Source organism: Copadichromis virginalis, linkage group LG22, assembly GCF_057382275.1.
Source record: "Copadichromis virginalis isolate Kocher_CV1m ecotype Utaka linkage group LG22, C_Virginalis_male_GT1.1, whole genome shotgun sequence".
Classification (NCBI taxonomy): domain Eukaryota; kingdom Metazoa; phylum Chordata; class Actinopteri; order Cichliformes; family Cichlidae; genus Copadichromis; species Copadichromis virginalis.
Genome location: NC_140638.1, coordinates 35,127,695 through 35,145,973, shown reverse-complemented (window position 1 = coordinate 35,145,973; position 18,279 = coordinate 35,127,695). Strand labels below are relative to the sequence as shown.

The following is an 18,279-nucleotide window of genomic DNA, read 5'->3' as shown; positions in this document are numbered from 1 at the left end:
CTGATGTTGCCACGTTTTTACGTTAATGCTAATATTTAATATGCACATGCTGCATGGCTTTAAAACTTTTGGTTTCAGTGTTGAAATTTGAATGTGCGTGGTGTTCAAATTCCTCTGTCTCTAAATATATACGTGTGTGTGCGCGCGAGTGAGTGTGTATATGTGTCCATGCTTTATAACCCCCTCCCCCAAAAAAGTATTATGTTCAATGGAGATAATTTAGGTGACAGTTTTGACCCCTCAGCTGTAAAAGGCTGATGAGAGCTTGTCACCCTGGCAGGTGGGCAGGCAGCATGGACATGCATATGAACACAGTGACGTAGGAGTTTATACAATCGGTATAACTAGTGTAGTTTGAATCGCAGCGACGTGGAGGGGGGAGGTTGAGGTCACTTCACTTGTGACAGTAACTTGATGATTTTAAAATTGATGCCACCCGTGTATCTACCAGGAAGCTGGGGGCAGCATCAGCAGCCACCTTTTTCAAATGTCATTTTATATACATGTTAATGAGTCTCAGGTGTAACAGCAAACTACAGAGTGCACGTTTACCTCTTAGGTACCTGTTAGACAATGCAGAGTAAATAAAATAGTCTAGTGACCTGCAAATAAATAACATTTTCAATAAAAGCACTTTTTTAAAAGCAAATGTTGATAAATGCAACCTGAAAATGGTCTCCATGCATCATTATCTCTAGTTATCTCTTGTTCCATCCTTTTACACTGATTTGGTAAACGTGGCTGTTTAACAATGTACGCTACAAGCTTTATTAAAAAAAGAATGGACGGGCTGTTTTACATGTTGCTGTGTAATTATATTGAATGACAACGGTGCTTTTTTACCTTTTTGCAATTTGGTGCATTAAAAAGAGTATTTGCCCCTTTCTGATTTCTTGGGGTTTTCCACAGTTGCCATGCTTGTTTCAGATTATCAAACTAAGTTTAATAGAAAAATAACTCCAGTAAATACAAAATGCAGATTTAAATGATGATTTCCTTTATTGGAGAATAAAAGCTCCAAACCTTACTGGATAAAGTCAGTTCCTAAACTGAATCACTGGTTGGGCCTTCTCAGCAGCAAGAAGTGCAATCATGTGTTTGTGATAAACAGCAAAGAGGTTACACAGCGATGATGCAGGAAACAAGTGACCTCACTGAGATAAACAGTTCTGTCGTGAAAAATAAAGTTTCCACAGGACTGTGCAACCACATAAATACCGAAGTACATCTTTAATGGCTTACATGAGATTTCAGAGTAACAGCCATGTGTTGCTAACAAAATGCACTTGATTACCTGATCATCAGCAAGTGTGACCTATAAAGACAGCTTTGGCAGTTGGCTGGTCTAGATCGTGCACCTCTCTGCTTTTGTAACCTGACACATTAAGACAGCTGCTGCAGCTGGAACGTCATTAAATCTACCATCGTAGATTTAATGATGTTCCAGCTCAGGAGCCCCGGGCGGTCAAATGCCTTACAATGCGTCCTGAGGTATTTAAACAGGAGCAGTATGTGCTCCTTTGTGCAAGGAGGAACAGGATGAGCACTGCCAGAGCCCCACTGACCACCAACAGGGCCTCTGACCAATCAAAGAAACATTCATCAGGCTAAATTTGAGCAGTCCATATAAAATGTGTTCATGCTGAACAATATTAGTTTTCTTAGCCTTTTCCATAGATGCTTATTATGGAAAAGGCTAAGTAGAAAAGCATCAATATAAATACCACCCAGAAATAGAAGTAGCTCACATTTAGTTTCTATTTTAGCACGATAGACTATTTTAGCATGACCCAACCCTCGCCCCCTACCGCTGCTGCACTGGCACGGCCTGTGGTGCTTATTGTGCTTAGGTTATGTTCTATGTGCAACAGTTACTAAATACATCCATCCAGTCGCTTCTGCTTGTCCTTTGCTGGAGCTGGAGCCTATCCCAGCTCTCAGATTTAGTTACTAAATCGCTCAAAACTACATTTTTAAGTGTTTTATTAAACATGTCTTTAAAGGCTAGAAATTTTTAATCAAGCTTTGCCTTTATTTGCTAATATGGGACAATATGGATTTCTAGTCCGTTGCTCACTGCAGAACTCTGGCTTCACTAAAGGCTTTGAGGGCGTTATTAGCTTTAAGGCATGCAGCTGAGTTATATCTGGGAGTAAAACTTCCTCTGATATGTCACTTTGTCCTTCAGAGAACCCACAGCATTATATGCACTATATACTATTACCTAAATAATCGTGATGTCTCGTCATGTAAATAGTGCAGATATTAATTGACACAATAAGCAATCAAACTGCTGGCCTAACAAAAGATGCAGATATTCCTTTATAATAATCAACATAGACTATTCTCCCATTCACCACCCACATGTGTCTGTCTTCCTCCGCTCGGCGACACACCTGCTGGGAATCAAACTCTGGTACTTGGTGATTCTGTTCTCAGACATTCAAGCTACAGACACCAGCAGCCACAGTCAACTGTCTTCCAGGAGCCAGAGCAGGCGACACCGAGGGAAATTTATGACCCTGTGGACAATATCCTGCCTTGTGGGTCAGCAGTTGAGGACAGGGGGAGTCAAACCTCTTATTTAATGGGACATATCTCTGTGTGACTTCAAGTGGGCTAGACTAGTGAAACAGTTACTGGCACTGAATATCCAGTGTAGCACGCCATTCCTGTACAGTGCCAGGAACCTACTCTCTGTGGCAGTAAAGAAGGCTAAGTCTCACGTGTTAGTGGTGAGCCGTGTAGTTAGAATGATGGAGCACATTTTCTAAATAGTGTGATGTTGGAATATATGGTTGAAGTAGCTCCAAAAGCAGGAAGGCAACACTGTGAAGTTGAACTGAAAACAGTTTTGCCCCCTTTATACTGTCTAGAAAAAACATTTCCTCTCCCTGAGCTGCACTATAAAGCTGTAAGTACAAAGTGTGTCAGCCACAGAGCGAAATGAATCTGCCCCAATTGCTTCACTGTTGCTGAGCTGAGCTGGCTGGAGGCAGCGTGGTGGCACATGAAAAATGGGACAAGTCAGTTTTGTGTGTCACAAAAGTGGCTCTTTTTAAAATCTGGTTAAATCACCATAGTAAGTAATGCTGAACATACAACTTGGGATACAGTAAGTTAAATTCAGAGTTCTGGTTCAAAGCTAGCTGGAAGCATCACATTTTCTCACCGATCCTTTGATTTCGTGAGTATCTACTCGGCGATGGGAAGTTGAATCTCTGATTCAGTTGCATCAGTGTGATGTTGATCTTGGTTGCAGATCACCGGACCAGCTCTTTATTCTATATTCGAGTGTGGTGACAGTTTGACCCTCCAGTCTACATCTGTTTTGTGGACTTGGACATTTGATCATGTCCCTAAGACGGGGTCCTTCAAGAATTTGGGGTGTCTGACCTGTTGCAACATTGGGAGAGATTGTTCTGGATCACCGGTAATAAGTCGAACTTGTCTGTTGATTGATTCTAAGAATAGAATAAGGTATTTTTTACTGGTGTAATTTAATTTAATTTTCAGTTGTTACAGACGGGACAGACATGGCTGGGGGATAGGAAAGGGAGAGAGAAAGATGAAGGAAAAGAAAAACAGAAGGAAGAGGGACAGTGAGAAATATACAAATGTCCTGGATCACCTGTTGAGAGAAAGAAAAGAGAAGCAAAAAAAGAGAGCAACATAATAAACACAGCACCATCGCATTAATCTAGCTAAGTGTAAATAACAGTAAATACTATATACTGAATGTTGTTGTGCAGCACGCAGGACCGACAGTACACAATGTGCTTTGAGGTAGCAACAGTCTTCTTTATTAAGATTACTTAGTGAAAAACACTGAATAAGTATTCTTGGTGTGTGTTCTTTGTTCTACTACATTTCAGCAAATGGTGTTGGGAATGCAGCAGAGTACAGTCAGATATCACGCAGTACCATCTGGAAGCCATTTGATTGGAAACAGCTTTATTATTCAGCATGCCGATGATCCCGAACACACCGGCAGTGGAGTAAAATCATACCTAAAGCCATTATTTACAAATAGAGGAAACAGGAAACATTGTTAAACCTACCAAAGTTTCTCGAAGAGTGCACTGACGACTTATCTGGGAGGTCACAGAAGGACCCTGAACATCAGCTAAAGAACTCCCGACCTCACTTGCCTCAGTTAAGGCCAGTGTTTATGACTTCACAATATGACAGAAACTGGGCAAAAATGGCGTTTATGATAGAGTTCAGAGGCAAAACCCACTGCTGACCGAAGAGAACACAAATACTGTGTAAACTAGGAGAATAGATGAGCTTTTAAAACTCTTGCGATCCATGGTGGGCTGTGTAAACTTAAATCTACATGAAGAGTGACTGCATTAGTGTATCAATACCATACTCTTTGGGTGTATAAGACACATATCATGTCATGTTCTTCTTCTGGCACATGGTGGTGCTAAACATGTTCTAAGAACTTCTCCAGCTTCACAGAGTTAAGTCTGTGACAGTTTTTAGAGCAGGGCTCCGTGCTGTAAATGAGCCTTTTTACATGTCATGTCCACTTTAGACACAGTCGGTAGGCTGTCATTCAAGCATCTGCAGTTTCCTTCCTCCACAGCAGTATCTGCCCAGCACCCCTGTGTATTTTCCATTACACAAAGTAGAGCGGCGTGCCAGGTCAAGACTGCCTTTTCCCTTTGGCTGGAGGGTGACCGCCGGCAGTAAAACACTACTGAAGGTGTCATTTTTTTCTACATAATCATACCAGTCCTGGGCTTCTTGGTCCTGGAGTTTCATTAATGATGGATTAGTGAAGACACACTGTTGGCTGCAGCTTCTCTATCAGGTTCTACGTGTGTGTTTAGAATGAGGTCAAAATGAGGTTGAGAGACGCCACCACTTTTCTACTTGTATCTAGTCCAGTCGGCTGCCTGCTAAGGACACTGGAGGATGACTGTTACTGAGGGCATACTGGTCTCCAACCATTACAGTGTTCTGAATCACTTTCAGGTCAGCTAATGTGAGTTTGAGCTAACTCAGGGGTCACAGTAGCAGCACCAGTGGCTAGCAGCATATCTTTCATAGCCGTTCCTCCAGTCTTTTAAACAGCTGAGAAAAAAAGACTTTAAAAGCATGGCCATCCATGTTGGGGTGTATACTCAGCAGCGGAGAGGGGTGCAGGGTTGAGGTGGGACGTTTGAAAGCTGTGTGGACTTCTAATCTGTTTCCCAGTCAGCTCCAACTGTGAACGGTGTAAACTGCAGTTTTCAGAGCTGAGAACAGGATACGGTGATAATGTAAGAGGAACCACTCCCTTCCTTGCTTCGGTTTCCTGAGAAGAGTCTGGCTGCCTGCCGACAAGACCCCACCCAACCAACCGTTTAGCACCGAGTGAAGAGATAGCAGGACCATTTCTGCAAACTGCCAACTAACGATTACTAAATGGCCGATTTTGTGTTCATCCAGCACGTAGTTCAGATAAAAACACTTTCAGATTATCAGGACAGATATTTGACTTTCGTGTGCTACAGAGAGCAACTTTCTATTTTACTTTTATTTAAAAGTATTTGCCCCCTTCCTGACTTCTTATTTATTTTACATATTTGTCACACTTACATATATATTATACTCATAATATTAGGCAAAGATATCCAAAGTTAATACAATATTAGTTTTTTAATTATTTCATCTGAACCCTGTGTGCAAAAAGTAATTACCACCCCTTATTAAACCATGAATGAACTGTGATTAACCAGAGTTTTTGAAAAGCTACACTCAGACCTGATGACCCAAGAAATCACAAAGTCTGATAAAATGAAGTAGCTAAAAGATCCCATAAAGCAAAACACAGCATGTCCTCGAGCTAAAGACACTCAGGAGCAGTTTAGAAACAGAGTCTTTGGGACTTCATTGAACCATGGTGAAAGCCGTTATCCACAAAGGAGTGGGTGACACAGTTAAAAGTCAGATGTAGTGGTGGTGGTGTGATGATCTAGGGCTGCTTTGCTGTTTCAGGACCTGACCAACGTACTGTAATTGATGGAACCATGAATTTAGCTCTACAAGAAAATCCAGCTCAGTTCATGCCCTGAAGCTTGAGTGCACTCGGATTATTCAGCAGGACAATGACCCAAGACAAACCAACAAGTCCACCTCGAAATGGTACAAAGAAAACCATCATCAAGGTTTTGGATGTTTTGAAATGACCTTAAAACTGATCCAGATGCTCTGGAATGACCATGAAAAGCAGTTCGTGCTCAACAACCCTCAAATACGGCTCAACTGAACACTTCTGTAAAGACAAGTGGGCCAAAACTCCTTCACAGTAGTTTCAAAGACTCATTACATTATTTCAAATGCTTGATTGCAGTTCCTGCTCTCAAAGCTGGCACAAGCAGTTATTAGGTTTAGGCTAATATTTTTCCACACAGTGCATGTTGGCTTTGGTAGCTTTTCCCTTAGTAACAAATAAAAGCAAGTAAGCCCACCAGCCTCAATAAATTAAATAATCCCTTAACACTACATTTTGTATTTACTTGGGGCATCTTTGTGTGAAAGATTTGTATGACAAACATGCCAAAAAAATAAAAATTAGGAAGGGAGAAAACACTTTTTAACGGCCCTGTTTAACCAACGGATTTACAAATGTACTTTTATTAGTATAACTGAACACATGATGTACAATTCCCTTCCTTTGAAGAAGTGGAATCAAAGTCGTGTTTTATAGCAAATAATTGTCCATCACGGTCATCCATGGGCACCCCGACTTTGGATGCAGTCCTGTAGTTTGGTGCTACACAACCCATTTGCTTACACACAAGGACACACGATAACACGTTTACCTTCAACAGCACATGTGGTGCAGCTGGAACCAGTGACACCGAGTTTGCTTCTGTTTTTCCCACAAAGTTACCAAATTGTAAACTTGTAAAGCCTCGTTAGGCTACCTTTGAATAAGCGAACAAGCTCGCGTTCATAGCACTGAGACGTGCAAAAGCCGGTGGCTGCGAATCCTTAACTCAATCAGTAAGAACTGCTCAGCCTTTTATCTCACTGCAGCAGCAGTTCGACAGTTACATACACCCAAACGCTTCGACGCTTCCACTCTGATCATGTTAATCGATGTCCAAAAAAGTACTTGAGCATTACTTTTTAAAAGTGTATTATTAATGCCTTACAACAAAAAGGAAGTAAAAAAACAAGAAACAATCACTACTCACTGAACATGAAAATAAATTCTCAGATGACGTTTAACATCACAGTTTTTATCCAATGTTAGCAGCACTGACAGTGGCACAGTAATCACAGGACGGGCTTAGACATTACAACAATGCAAGTAAAGCATGTGGGTCCAGTCTATGTTCTGCAATACAAGGAGACATGACCCTGAAGAACTTAATAAATGAAGAAATGTGGCTGGTGACCTGAAAACTAACATCTTAGCAGCAATGCAGATGACACTTGCATATCAAAAAGTATAATGCTGACTGATTGTCATCTTACTCCAAGTGTGACTCTGACTTCTCACTGTGGTTTTTTATGATAGTAGTTATAGTTGTTAGCTTTAAATATTTGAGCACTAACGTCAATTATTGACTACATTTTGTAATATAATCTAATATCAGAGAGTATATAAAGCCCTTTTTTGGTGCAGTTGATTGAAAAGCAGCCTCATGCTAAGAAAACAACTCACATGAGTCACATTTTGGTCTTTTGACACTGCTGTCAAGTGAAGAAACTGATTACTGTTATGTTTAAACAGTAACCAGATGATGAAAATCAATTAGTGTAAGTGTACTCTTGTCATGTCATCGAGACGTGTCAGCAGGAACACAGGCGCACCTCTGAAAAATAGCTTCTATTCAACTGTAGCGATTGTGACACGTGACGCTGTTTCTAGGAGTCAGTAGTGATTCTGTACTTAGTGAGTCGTTGTCAACTTTCAGAGCTTTGGTGGAATATACACGATCGAGACTTATTTGATTGTTTTTAAGTTGGTACAGCGCATGTTTCAACAAATAAACACAAAAGCTTTTTGTCCTTCTTTGAGAGTTCGGCGTATTGCTGCACTAACTTTAGAATGACTGTTTGCATTCAGAATCCATTGCACTGTCCTCAGTGGGAGCACCGGCTGACTTTAAGCCATTTCAGTTGAAGGAACAGACCCAAACAAAAAGGGGCAACTGACAGAATGGGTATCACTGTTCCAGCTAAACCCAGTGTTGTATTCAGCCGTACTTGTGCAGCTTTAGATTCTGCTCATAGTTTGTAGTTCCTCTACTAGCACATCATCTCTTCCTCTTTTGCTGCCGCAGCACCTTTCTCCTCTTCATGATCATGGCATGGAGCTTCTCCAGTCCCTCCTGCAGTCCCTCGCCGATAATGGCACAAGCAGGCTGAAGGTGCCAGGGTGTGGCAGTGTTGAGCTCACCTAGAGACAACATGCTCTCCATCTCAGGCAAACTAAGAGAATTGCGCAGGTCCTGTTTGTTAGCCACCACAAGGACCGGCACACCCTGGTTCTCTGCCAGCCGTGTGATTTTGTGCAACTCTGCCTTGGCTTCCTCGATGCGCTCGGCATCCACCGAGTCCACCACAAACACAATGCCATCAGCACAGCGCGTGTACGAGCGCCACAGAGGCCGCAGCTTCTCCTGGCCGCCTACGTCCCAGAAGTGGAAAGACGCAGTCCGACGGCTGCCTCCAAGAGACACTTTGATCTTCTCTGTGTTGAATCCCTTGGTCGGGACAGTGTTCACAAACTCATTGAAACGCAGGCGATACAGCACAGTGGTCTTGCCTGCACAGTCCAGTCCTAGAATGACAATGTGAAGAGCCTGAAAGCAGGGGAGGCAGGGGAGCAGCGAGCGATGATCCGACAGTCCGTTTCCCATCTTGGCACACAGACCGAAAGAAGTTGCCACTAAATATTCCCGAGGTTGATCTTGTTGTGAAAGAACTGCAGCAAAAGCTAGAATGTAGAGGAGAAATGCATGAGTCCAGGCATGCAAACACACAGCACTCTGTTACTTTACAAGGGCACAAACACCCAGGAAGTGAATAAACCCACACACCCTTACATTATCCTGACACTGAGGACTGAGCTCGGAATAAAACAGCAGGGCGCACTTCAACGTGTGACTCGTAAACAACGGGGAAGGAGATCTTTTAAATCCCCCCCAAATCCATCCGTCACCTCCATGGACAGATCAAAACCGGCCTTTGTGTTTTTTAAACTGAGCACACTGACATGTTGCTTTAAAAATGTGTTGCTTGGCAACCGACTTCTTTATGCCGAAAGGTCCGTTTCTAATCTATAAATTAAAATAAATCTTACGTTACTAACAAATCGACATGTGCTGAAGAACTGGGCTCCCGTGAGGTCGCTGATGAACACGTTTCCGACGACAAGAAAACTGCGTTTCTATGACTTTATGCCCGGTTTGCAGCGGCCGCTCCCGCCCTGCTCACTGAAGGTAGACACACGGAGACGGCGATAAGTGATGCGCCACCAGCGCTTCATTAAAACCTAGTATTAAGAGTTAGCCCGAACTGAAATATGGCAAATAAAGATTGATGAAACATCTCTATCTATATCAAACACTGTGAATACCTTTAGCTTGTTATCCGAGGAGCGGCGTCAGTTTGTGAGCGATCCAAATGGAGTCTGGCGTGCAGTGCTGTGGGTCCTGTGTTACAGACCTGACTCGCTTGCAAAGCCAACAAGTGTTGGAAAAAGCAGTCTTTGGGCCTTTTATGCACGTTTACATATAAAGCAGCGTTAGGTTAGCGTTACATGACAAAGCAGGCGGACATCAACGCAATTTGCTTCATTGAGGGGAAATTAATTTGAGCTGTCTCTGGGGTTGGATATGATTTCCCGGCTGTTATCGCTGTTTTCTACAGAAGAACGGATCCGTCACAGTAGCAGCGTAAGAAACGTACCTCGACAAACGATGTTAACCCATCACAGCTGGCAGTGCGTCCACAGGTTCGGTCACCCACCGCTGTCACCTCCTCAGACGTCTACAACTACTACTACCTCTCCATTCCGCAGCGGCGCTAAGACCACTAGAATAAACACCACTATTTCCGCTTTCGCTTTTCAAAATAAAAGCACAGCCGGCATATTTGGTTTGGCTGACTTCCACAGGCTTCGAAGCAAATCACGTAAAAGGGAAGGGCTCATTAAACGTACCGATACAAAGGGTGCTGTTGTTTGGAAGGGTTTGAAATAGGAAATTATATAGCTTTAGGTTTCCCCATAATGCATCATCCTCGTGTAAAATCTTGTAATCATACAAGAGCTGCGAGTCCAGCGTCAGTGGCCTATTTATACGATTCCCCTCGTGTTGTACGCCCACCACGGGAACATTCGTCAAAACAGGATTATAGTAATACTTGTAATAGTAATGGATACTAGTGATATTAAAAGTTTATACTATTTCAGAGTTACTCGGGATTCATTCCATGCACTTTATAGTCTAATTATCATGAACCTCAATTTTTCCAAAGTTATGTAACACTGTTAATTTAAAGTCATTTATTTATATATTTATTTATTTAGCGACTCACTTCGCGGTTACACTCAAACCCGGGACTGTGCATCAAAGAGCACGTGTCGGTCGAAAGGTTTCTTTATGTATTTATTTATTTGGAAGAAGGCCAGTTTTTCAGGTTAGTATTCCACACACAGTGGCCTAAATTATGTTGAAGGGTTTAAAAATACATTATAGACGGGATACACATGGACAGGTCGCTAGTCCGCCGCTGGGCTAGACGCAGGGAGGCAGACACATTCACACCTCTGGGCAATTACGAATTAACATAATCCTTCTAACCGCATGTCTTTGGATTGTGGGAGGAAGCGGGAGTATCCGGAGAGAAGTCACCGGGCCCCGGGTGAAAACATGGAAACTCCACACAGAAAGGACCCAGACAGGTGCAGTAGGACCTTCTTGCTGTGAAGCAGCAGTGCTAACCCCCACGTATACAATTTAAAAAACAAAGAAACAACTACATTGCTTATTTTAATTTTTATCATATTGTCTCCAGCCCATAAATGAGCAACTCTGCTCTGTGGATGAGGTTGAGATTCACGTGCTTTTGGATCAATATGAATGTCGTGGCCAAATATTGTTTATTACATATTTTTAATTATATTATTATAGGCATAGTTGGTGCTTGGAAATGTAAAATTCATCTGGGGGCATACAAACATCTACACCGGGCCTCGTGTTCACCCTCTGGTGGTGGAATTGTATCATTCAGACTGTGACTACTTGCATACATGGATGGAGAAACTAGAAGACTAAATACACTGAGTCTGCCACGCTTTTGTTTCAACTGTTGTAAGAAGTGGTAACAATTCACAGGAAATGAATGACTCTCATTCACACAGTAAATATAAAGCTACCCAGTACACATCTTGCAAGCACAGAGCAGCCAATACACATATTCAGAGCAATGCATTTGCATTTTTTAAAACTGCTGTTTTTGTAAGTTTAAGGGATTCAGAAGGACCGATACAAAAACAGATGGCAAAGAAAACTTTCCAGTGTCCTGGCAGATGATGATGCATCAGGAGGTGTAAACCATTATGTATCACTGCCTGCACCGTGGATGTGTCAAAACAGACCAAAGAAGAACAGAATGCAGGAACTTCCAACATTTGATTATCTACTTTTATTATATAGCTCTGAAGTTTACATGCTTTATTTCAGCTGCACAATATTGTCAAAATCAGGAACATCCTTCCAGAGAATAATGCCCTGGACTGCTGAACTAGAAGATGACACAGTAGCCTTCAGTTAATCCAATATGCTGCAATAAGAGTACTAACAGGGATGAGCAGAGCTAGTATCGCTTCATTTGAAACCCTCAGCTGGCCAAGACTTCATAAACACTCGTAACATTATGCACGCCATAAAAACCTTTAATTACTGATTACTATCAAAGCAAGCTGAGTTGTTTCAGCTGGTATGAGAAAGCAGCTTATCGCGCAGTGAATACAGGACTGTTCCCATTAAAGGATTTTAATACAGACTGCTTTGAATACAACAAGCCTCTAAAGTTTAGAGGCTTGTTGTATTCAAACTTTAGGGAAGAAATCTACCACTGACAGTACACATGTAGATATATATTTAAATTGTGCTGATTATAAAGATGATAATATTTCTGTGTTCTGGTGATTTATCATGTGAATGTTTTAAACATTCAGAGACTTCACGCTCCTGGTGATAGAGTCCCAGTAGGAAGGGTCCCAGGCCAGGAACCAGCCTGTGAAGTTGGGAGGTTCATGGCCTTGTTTCACCACCACCACAGGAGTCAGCTTGTCACGCCCCCCTGGGTCAGTCTCAATGTACTGTTTGGCTGCAGAGGAGACAGTGAGTCACAGACAGGACCCTCAAACAAAAGTTTGTTGTAGGATGAATTTTGTAGATAAAAATCTAAAAAACAATATAATTAAGGGTTCCCATTAGCTGTTAGCTATTGTATTTCAGAACAGGTTCAAATAGTCTCTTTATTATTCAAAGATCTTTGAATATTACTATAGTTTGTCTCATGCTACCTAATAACATTCTGACTAAAGTCAAAAGCTCACCAGATTTGAGAGATTCAGCTCTCTCCACCTCGTTTGCATCCTTTCCAATCCAGACAAACACCTACAACAGAAGAGTGCGTGTGAGGGGTTGTTCACTTTGTCCTAAGATGTCTGTCGTGTTCTACAGTTGAGTACCTGGTCCCAGACATCCAGCAGCATCACGTCATCTTCAGCTAAGTCATCCTGTGTGAAATCTCCTGGAACCTCTTCAATCTGCATACAATAACATTTAAACTCAGCTACATTTCAATGATCAGTGTTTAGCACAATGTGACAAAAGTTGAATGAGGATTAGAAGCTCAGAATGTAGGTTTTAATGACACGGGACTGTGTTATAGCACAACTGTCCCACCTGACCACATGGGGAATGTAACAGGTAACTGAAGTGCTGTGAATAACTGTAACCTGTGTTATAAAGGCTGCATTTATTATTTAGAGGAGTGTTTAATGATATCCGGGTCTTCCAGTTTGTTTAAATGCACTACACCAAATGTGCTGATTGTCTGACTGGAAAATATAACAGCACATAATTACTGGTGAAGCAGCTATACATGATGTGGGTCTTATGCTGTCAAGGGCCTATTTAACACAAGTGACTGACATCCAGAAGTGCTACCAGTGGCTGGGCAAAGCTGGACTGAAAGACAGCACAGAGGCGCTAATCATGACCCATAAATAGTTCAAATGTGAGCCTCCAACTACGATTGGATAGTAAGCAAAGAAAACTGTCCCTCCATCTTAGTTTGTTACATCTGTGGGAAACTGTGGCAAAAGTAATACAAACAAAACAAAAAAAATGTCATTAGTCTGATAAATAATATAAATTCAGGTTTTTGTTTTCTCATTTTTATGATGAGCGGTCTAATAAATTTGTTAAGCACATAATTTGGGGGCGACCGTGGTTCGGTTATATAAATGCAATCTATTATTATTATTATTATTATTATTATTATTATTATTATTATTATTATTAATTATTATTATTATTATTATTATTAATTATTTATTATTATTATATTATTATTATTATTTATTATTATTATTATTATTATTATAAACGAATACAATAAAAACAGAATAAACTAGAAAAATTTGCATTTCCTGCGAAAATGCAGTGTGGATGCTTTAAAGCTAAGCTGTATGCAAAAACTAGCTGAAAAAGCTGAAAAGTTGCAGAAATTGTAAAAACTTTGCAGAAGCAAAGGAACTTTGCTAAAATGGAATAACTTAGCAGAACTGCAATATCTTAGAGGAAACATAATACTTGGCAGAAATACAATAGCATAGCAGAACTTAGCAGAAATATTGTAACTTACCAGAAACATTATAACTTCTCAAAAATACAAGAATTTAGGAGAAATAGTATAAGATAACAGAAAGAATATATTTAGCCAGAAATACTTAAACATTATGGAAACACTATGATTTAGAAAAATAGTACAACATAGCAGAAATACTGTGATTTACCAGAGACACTGTGATGAACTATGAATATTGTAATTTTAAATTAATACTATGTTTTAGCACAAATACTATAAAATGGCAGAAATACTATAATTTAGCAGAAATACTATATTAAGCACAAATCCTTTAAAAAGCAGAAATACTATATTAAGCAATATAAATATCCTATAAAAATCCTATAAAAAGCAAAAATACTGTGCTATTTGGTAGAAAAACTCTAATTAATCAGAAATACTATATTTGGCAGAAATACTATATTTAGCACAAATCTTATAAAATAGAAGAAATAGTATGATTTAGCACAATAGTAATAACTTAAACAGAAAAATTGGAAAAGCAAAATGGACAGCTGAAAAAATGCTGAACATGCTGAGGGTCCCTCAAATATACTTGTTAAATGAAAAAAATCAGCAAAAAAATATATAACAGCCACACAATCACAAATATGTACACATAAGGAAACACACATGCACAGAGAGACACACACACAAGATCCAATTCAGTCAACCATTCTAAATATATTGAATTTAAATCTTACAATGAGATCATCCCATTAAAAGGCTTTCTCTCTCTGTCTCTCTCTCTCTCTGTCACACACACACACACACACACACACACACACACACACACACACACACACACACACACACAGGGAGAGAGAAGTAAGTTTCTAGCTCAGTAGAGCAGACTGGGAGCTGCTGAATTTGAATCCACCAATCAGAGAGGCTGTGTATTTTTTCCCGCCAAAACAGGTGCACGCAGCACAGAGAGACACAGGATTATTGCAGTCTATTTCTCATAGTGACAACTTCCCTCAAACAAATGACCATAATTTCCTAACCGTAGGGGCTAGAGCGGTCATTCTTACACCGTTTTGTTCAGAAGAGATGGGGGAATCTTCAAGTGTTGACAATTTATCATTAAAATATGAATTATTAAAGATATTTGACTTGTAATGCACCATAACTGAGTAGAGCGAAGCAAAAACTGCCTTGACTTGCCCTCAAACAACGCTTTCTAACTCTAAATCTATTTGGAGTATCGATATCATTCTTTCACCGTAAGAGACAGCAGGCTTTGGTGAACAGTCATGGAAATTTTCAGGTCTCTGTGGAAATCCAACAAAAAGTTATGACGAGAGAAAAAAGTGGTTCATTTCGAGAGTTTGAAATCTGAAGAAATCTGAGCGAAGGACAAATTTCCCACCCTCAAACAAGTCTAACTCATTTCAGAATGGTAATAGGTGAGAAAATAATTCTTGAATTGTGAGCGTCAGGAGTGTCTGAAGATATACTGGGACAAGCCTTATGTCTTAACTTTGCTTCGTTAAGGAGATATAACGATTTGAATATGCCTCTCGTTACAGAAATCAAGCGGTGATTTTGAACAAGCTCTCCATTGACTTTCTATGGAGAGTTTTGCGACTTTGTGTTGGTCTGAGGAGATTTGCCAAAATTCTATAAATCTCACAACAATGATAGTGACATTTTCGGAAAGCCAGCAAAAATACCTACGTTTTGATGTATAATTTGTGGAAGTTGAGTGAAAATTGAGCAAGTAGCAAGAAGTTGTTCGGACATGAAGAGAAGACTGCAAAACCTTCAGTGGCACACTGGAAGCCAAGTGCATAGCAACCATAACAACGCATGTATTTTGTGAAAAATCACAATTGTGCAACTGAAAACTTTAAGAGGCATAAAAGTAAAACGGTAAAAGATTTGAAAAAGCTGATTTATACCTGAATAGCCCAATAATTTGAGAACATTTTAAAGTTTGAATGGTTGTTCTACGTGAAAATATGAGGAAGTAGTTAAGTTTCAGAAACAAGCAAATTTTAGCAGAATTGCAGAAGTTTCCCATTCATTTCAATGGGACAAATTAAGCTTAATATTTTAAAAAGTATAATAGTGAAAAATACCAAAAGACATAGCAGGAATTAGCAGAAATAGCAGAATATTTTAAAATTTGAACGGTAAAAATCGGCTGAAAATTGTGGAAGTAGTTAAGTGCCAAAAAGTGTACGGAAGTCCCAAGAGGAACTCAATAGTGTGGATGCTTAAAGCATCCACACAATAATATGCTGGAAAGAAAAGTAACAAATAGATTCCTTCATGAGGGGAAAATGACACATGTTAAAAACTTACTGTGAACCTGCCAGTCTTGTTGGAACATCCAAAGAGTCGAGGAGGATGAGTCATAGACGGACTCTCCAGCCTCTCTGATGTCTGGTACTCCTTCTTCCCTCCTAATTCAGCCCAGAACTTAGCTGCAAGACAAAATACAAAGTGACATCTCAGAAGCTCATATAATCACATTCAAACATTCATATAGAGCAGACCTTCCCAAAGTGTGGGGCCTGCCCTCTGGGGTGGGGAGGGGTGGGGGCGCAGAGCCATTGCAGGGGGGGACGCGGTATGAAAAGGGGAGGAAAAAACAAAAAAACAAAACGCTTGGACACTGCTAGCACGGGGCGCCCACAGAAACGCAAAGCAGGAGATGAAGCATCGCTGAATATGTTTCCAAACCAACTTCATTCTAAGCCAAAGACTAGAAAATATGGTGAAGCAAATCTTCCCTCTGGCTTCACCTGCACAAGTGCCGAGGTAGGTCTCCCTGCAGGATTGGTTTTCCTTTAGTCGGGAGCAGCGCTGGGCTGCTGGCTGTTTAAATCACGGACAAACAGGATCCCACAGCTGTTTATGTTTTTGAACCCATTTTGCACAGAGAGGCATTTTTTGAAAAATGTGTTGATATCAATGTTGAATATTATTACACAGGAAAAAACAACTACATGTAAAATAATCACACCATGACGCCTCTGCCTTTGTAAATGGAGGGACAGTAACTGCGTGTAAAACCTGCAGACAGTCAGATTACAGTTTTTTCTGAATGCTTAAACCCTAACTGTGATTCCTGTAACACAATCTCTAAAACTATTCAGACTTATAGCAAAACCACTCACTGAGTTTGCAAAACTAAAAGCACAAAAACTGCTTTGCACTCAGTTTGCAATTTTGTAACACACACTTTGCAAAACTGTAGGCACAATTCACTGCACAACACTCAATTACCAAATTTCCAACACACTCCTAGCAAAAGTATACACATGTATGGCTATCATTAACACTAACTTGCCAACTGTCTGGCACACTTTCACATGTGAAAACTTTTTTAGATAATTAGTTCACTTTGCAATCAGCCTAAGCACTATAATACAGGTAAGCTGTGTGTGTGGAGTACAATGGAGGGAGCAGAAAGAGTGAGAAGTAGAGGAGGCCGAGGAAGAGGACGTGGAGGGGAAGAAGTAGGATGAAGAGGACGACAAGGACAAGGAGGAGCAAGAGGAAGACGAGGAGGGGGGAGAGGAAGATGAGGAGGGGGGAGAGGAAGGGTAGGAAGAGTAAGAAATAGAATTGCTGATGACATCAGAGCTACAATAGTGGACCATGTAATCAACCGTGGAATGACCCTGAGGGTAGCTGGCCAACGGGTCCAGCCTAACTCGAGCCGCTACACTGTAGCAGGCACCATAGGGACAACTTGAAATGAGAATCGGTGAGTACAGTCACTTCGCACAAAGACTTGTAGCACTGCCATATGCCAATGAGAAACACACCAATACCATTGATGTAAAAATACTGAAATTGTTACTTTACAGAATTGCTAGATGACCAGATGCTGGGGCAGAGGAAGCATGTTCACTGCAGACCAAGTAACCCATATAGTCATTATGGCGATTGCAAATAATCCTATACTTGGAAATAAACACTTGTGTTTGTTTTGATGTGTTTGAATAAACAGCAGTACTTGAAGTTTGGATCCCTCTATGCTTATGGATCTATGACAGAAGTATGAGCTCAAACTGACATAGCCTACCTTGTGCACAGAGAAAGCAAAAGCCAGATGTGTTTTGTATTCATACCATCAGTGTGCAGTTGGCGCATTGTGTGCTTAGTAGATGATGGCTTGTGTGTACTGTTTGATACGGAAACACCATTTTTACGAAGGTGTGTAGAGTTAATCTAGCTGTGTTTGCTTTTGCAAGAGAACTACAATGTTTTGATTATTGGGTGACAGGTTTTCTTATTTGTGTGAAGAGTTTTGCAAAATTAGCCAATAGTTACAAAAAATGTGCTTACAGTTTTTTCTGAATGCTTAAACCCTAACTGTGATTCCTGTAGCACAATCTCTAAAACTATTCAGACTTATAGCAAAACCACTCACTGAGTTTGCAA

The 18,279-nt window shown here is 40.6% G+C and overlaps 2 protein-coding genes and 1 long non-coding RNA gene across 7 annotated transcripts in view; 1 reads left to right on the top strand and 2 right to left on the bottom strand.

The window, feature by feature from the left end:
* Positions 1-7,125: 7,125 nt before the first annotated feature.
* On the bottom strand, positions 7,126-10,052 carry arl4ab (ADP-ribosylation factor-like 4ab). Of its 5 annotated transcripts, none has more exons than XM_085446715.1 (2): positions 9,922-10,052; positions 7,126-8,947 (listed from the first exon to the last, which is right to left on the bottom strand). In XM_085446715.1, exon 2 carries the CDS (start codon positions 8,868-8,870, stop codon positions 8,265-8,267), a length of 606 nt encoding a protein of 201 aa, XP_085302841.1. In that variant the 5' UTR covers positions 8,871-8,947; positions 9,922-10,052; the 3' UTR covers positions 7,126-8,264. The 5 variants fall into 5 exon arrangements, with proteins under 5 accessions (XP_085302841.1, XP_085302843.1, XP_085302840.1 ...); XM_085446717.1 differs by lacking the exon at positions 9,922-10,052 and adding an exon at positions 9,590-9,712; XM_085446714.1 differs by lacking the exon at positions 9,922-10,052 and adding an exon at positions 9,323-9,430.
* Positions 9,388-12,720, top strand: LOC146683766 (uncharacterized). The gene is made up of 3 exons (XR_014917681.1): positions 9,388-9,452; positions 12,197-12,362; positions 12,634-12,720. It is a non-coding gene; the product is annotated as an uncharacterized LOC146683766 (long non-coding RNA).
* The window catches only part of scin (scinderin), a 41,213-nt gene continuing 34,580 nt past the window's right edge, over positions 11,647-18,279 (bottom strand). The window contains exons 13-16 of the mRNA XM_085446713.1: positions 16,189-16,310; positions 12,716-12,793; positions 12,581-12,641; positions 11,647-12,348 (exon numbers count right to left, since the gene is read on the bottom strand). Coding sequence (XP_085302839.1) covers positions 12,185-12,348; positions 12,581-12,641; positions 12,716-12,793; positions 16,189-16,310 — 425 coding nt within the window. The 3' untranslated portion in view covers positions 11,647-12,184. The remainder of the gene's footprint in view (positions 12,349-12,580; positions 12,642-12,715; positions 12,794-16,188; positions 16,311-18,279) is intronic.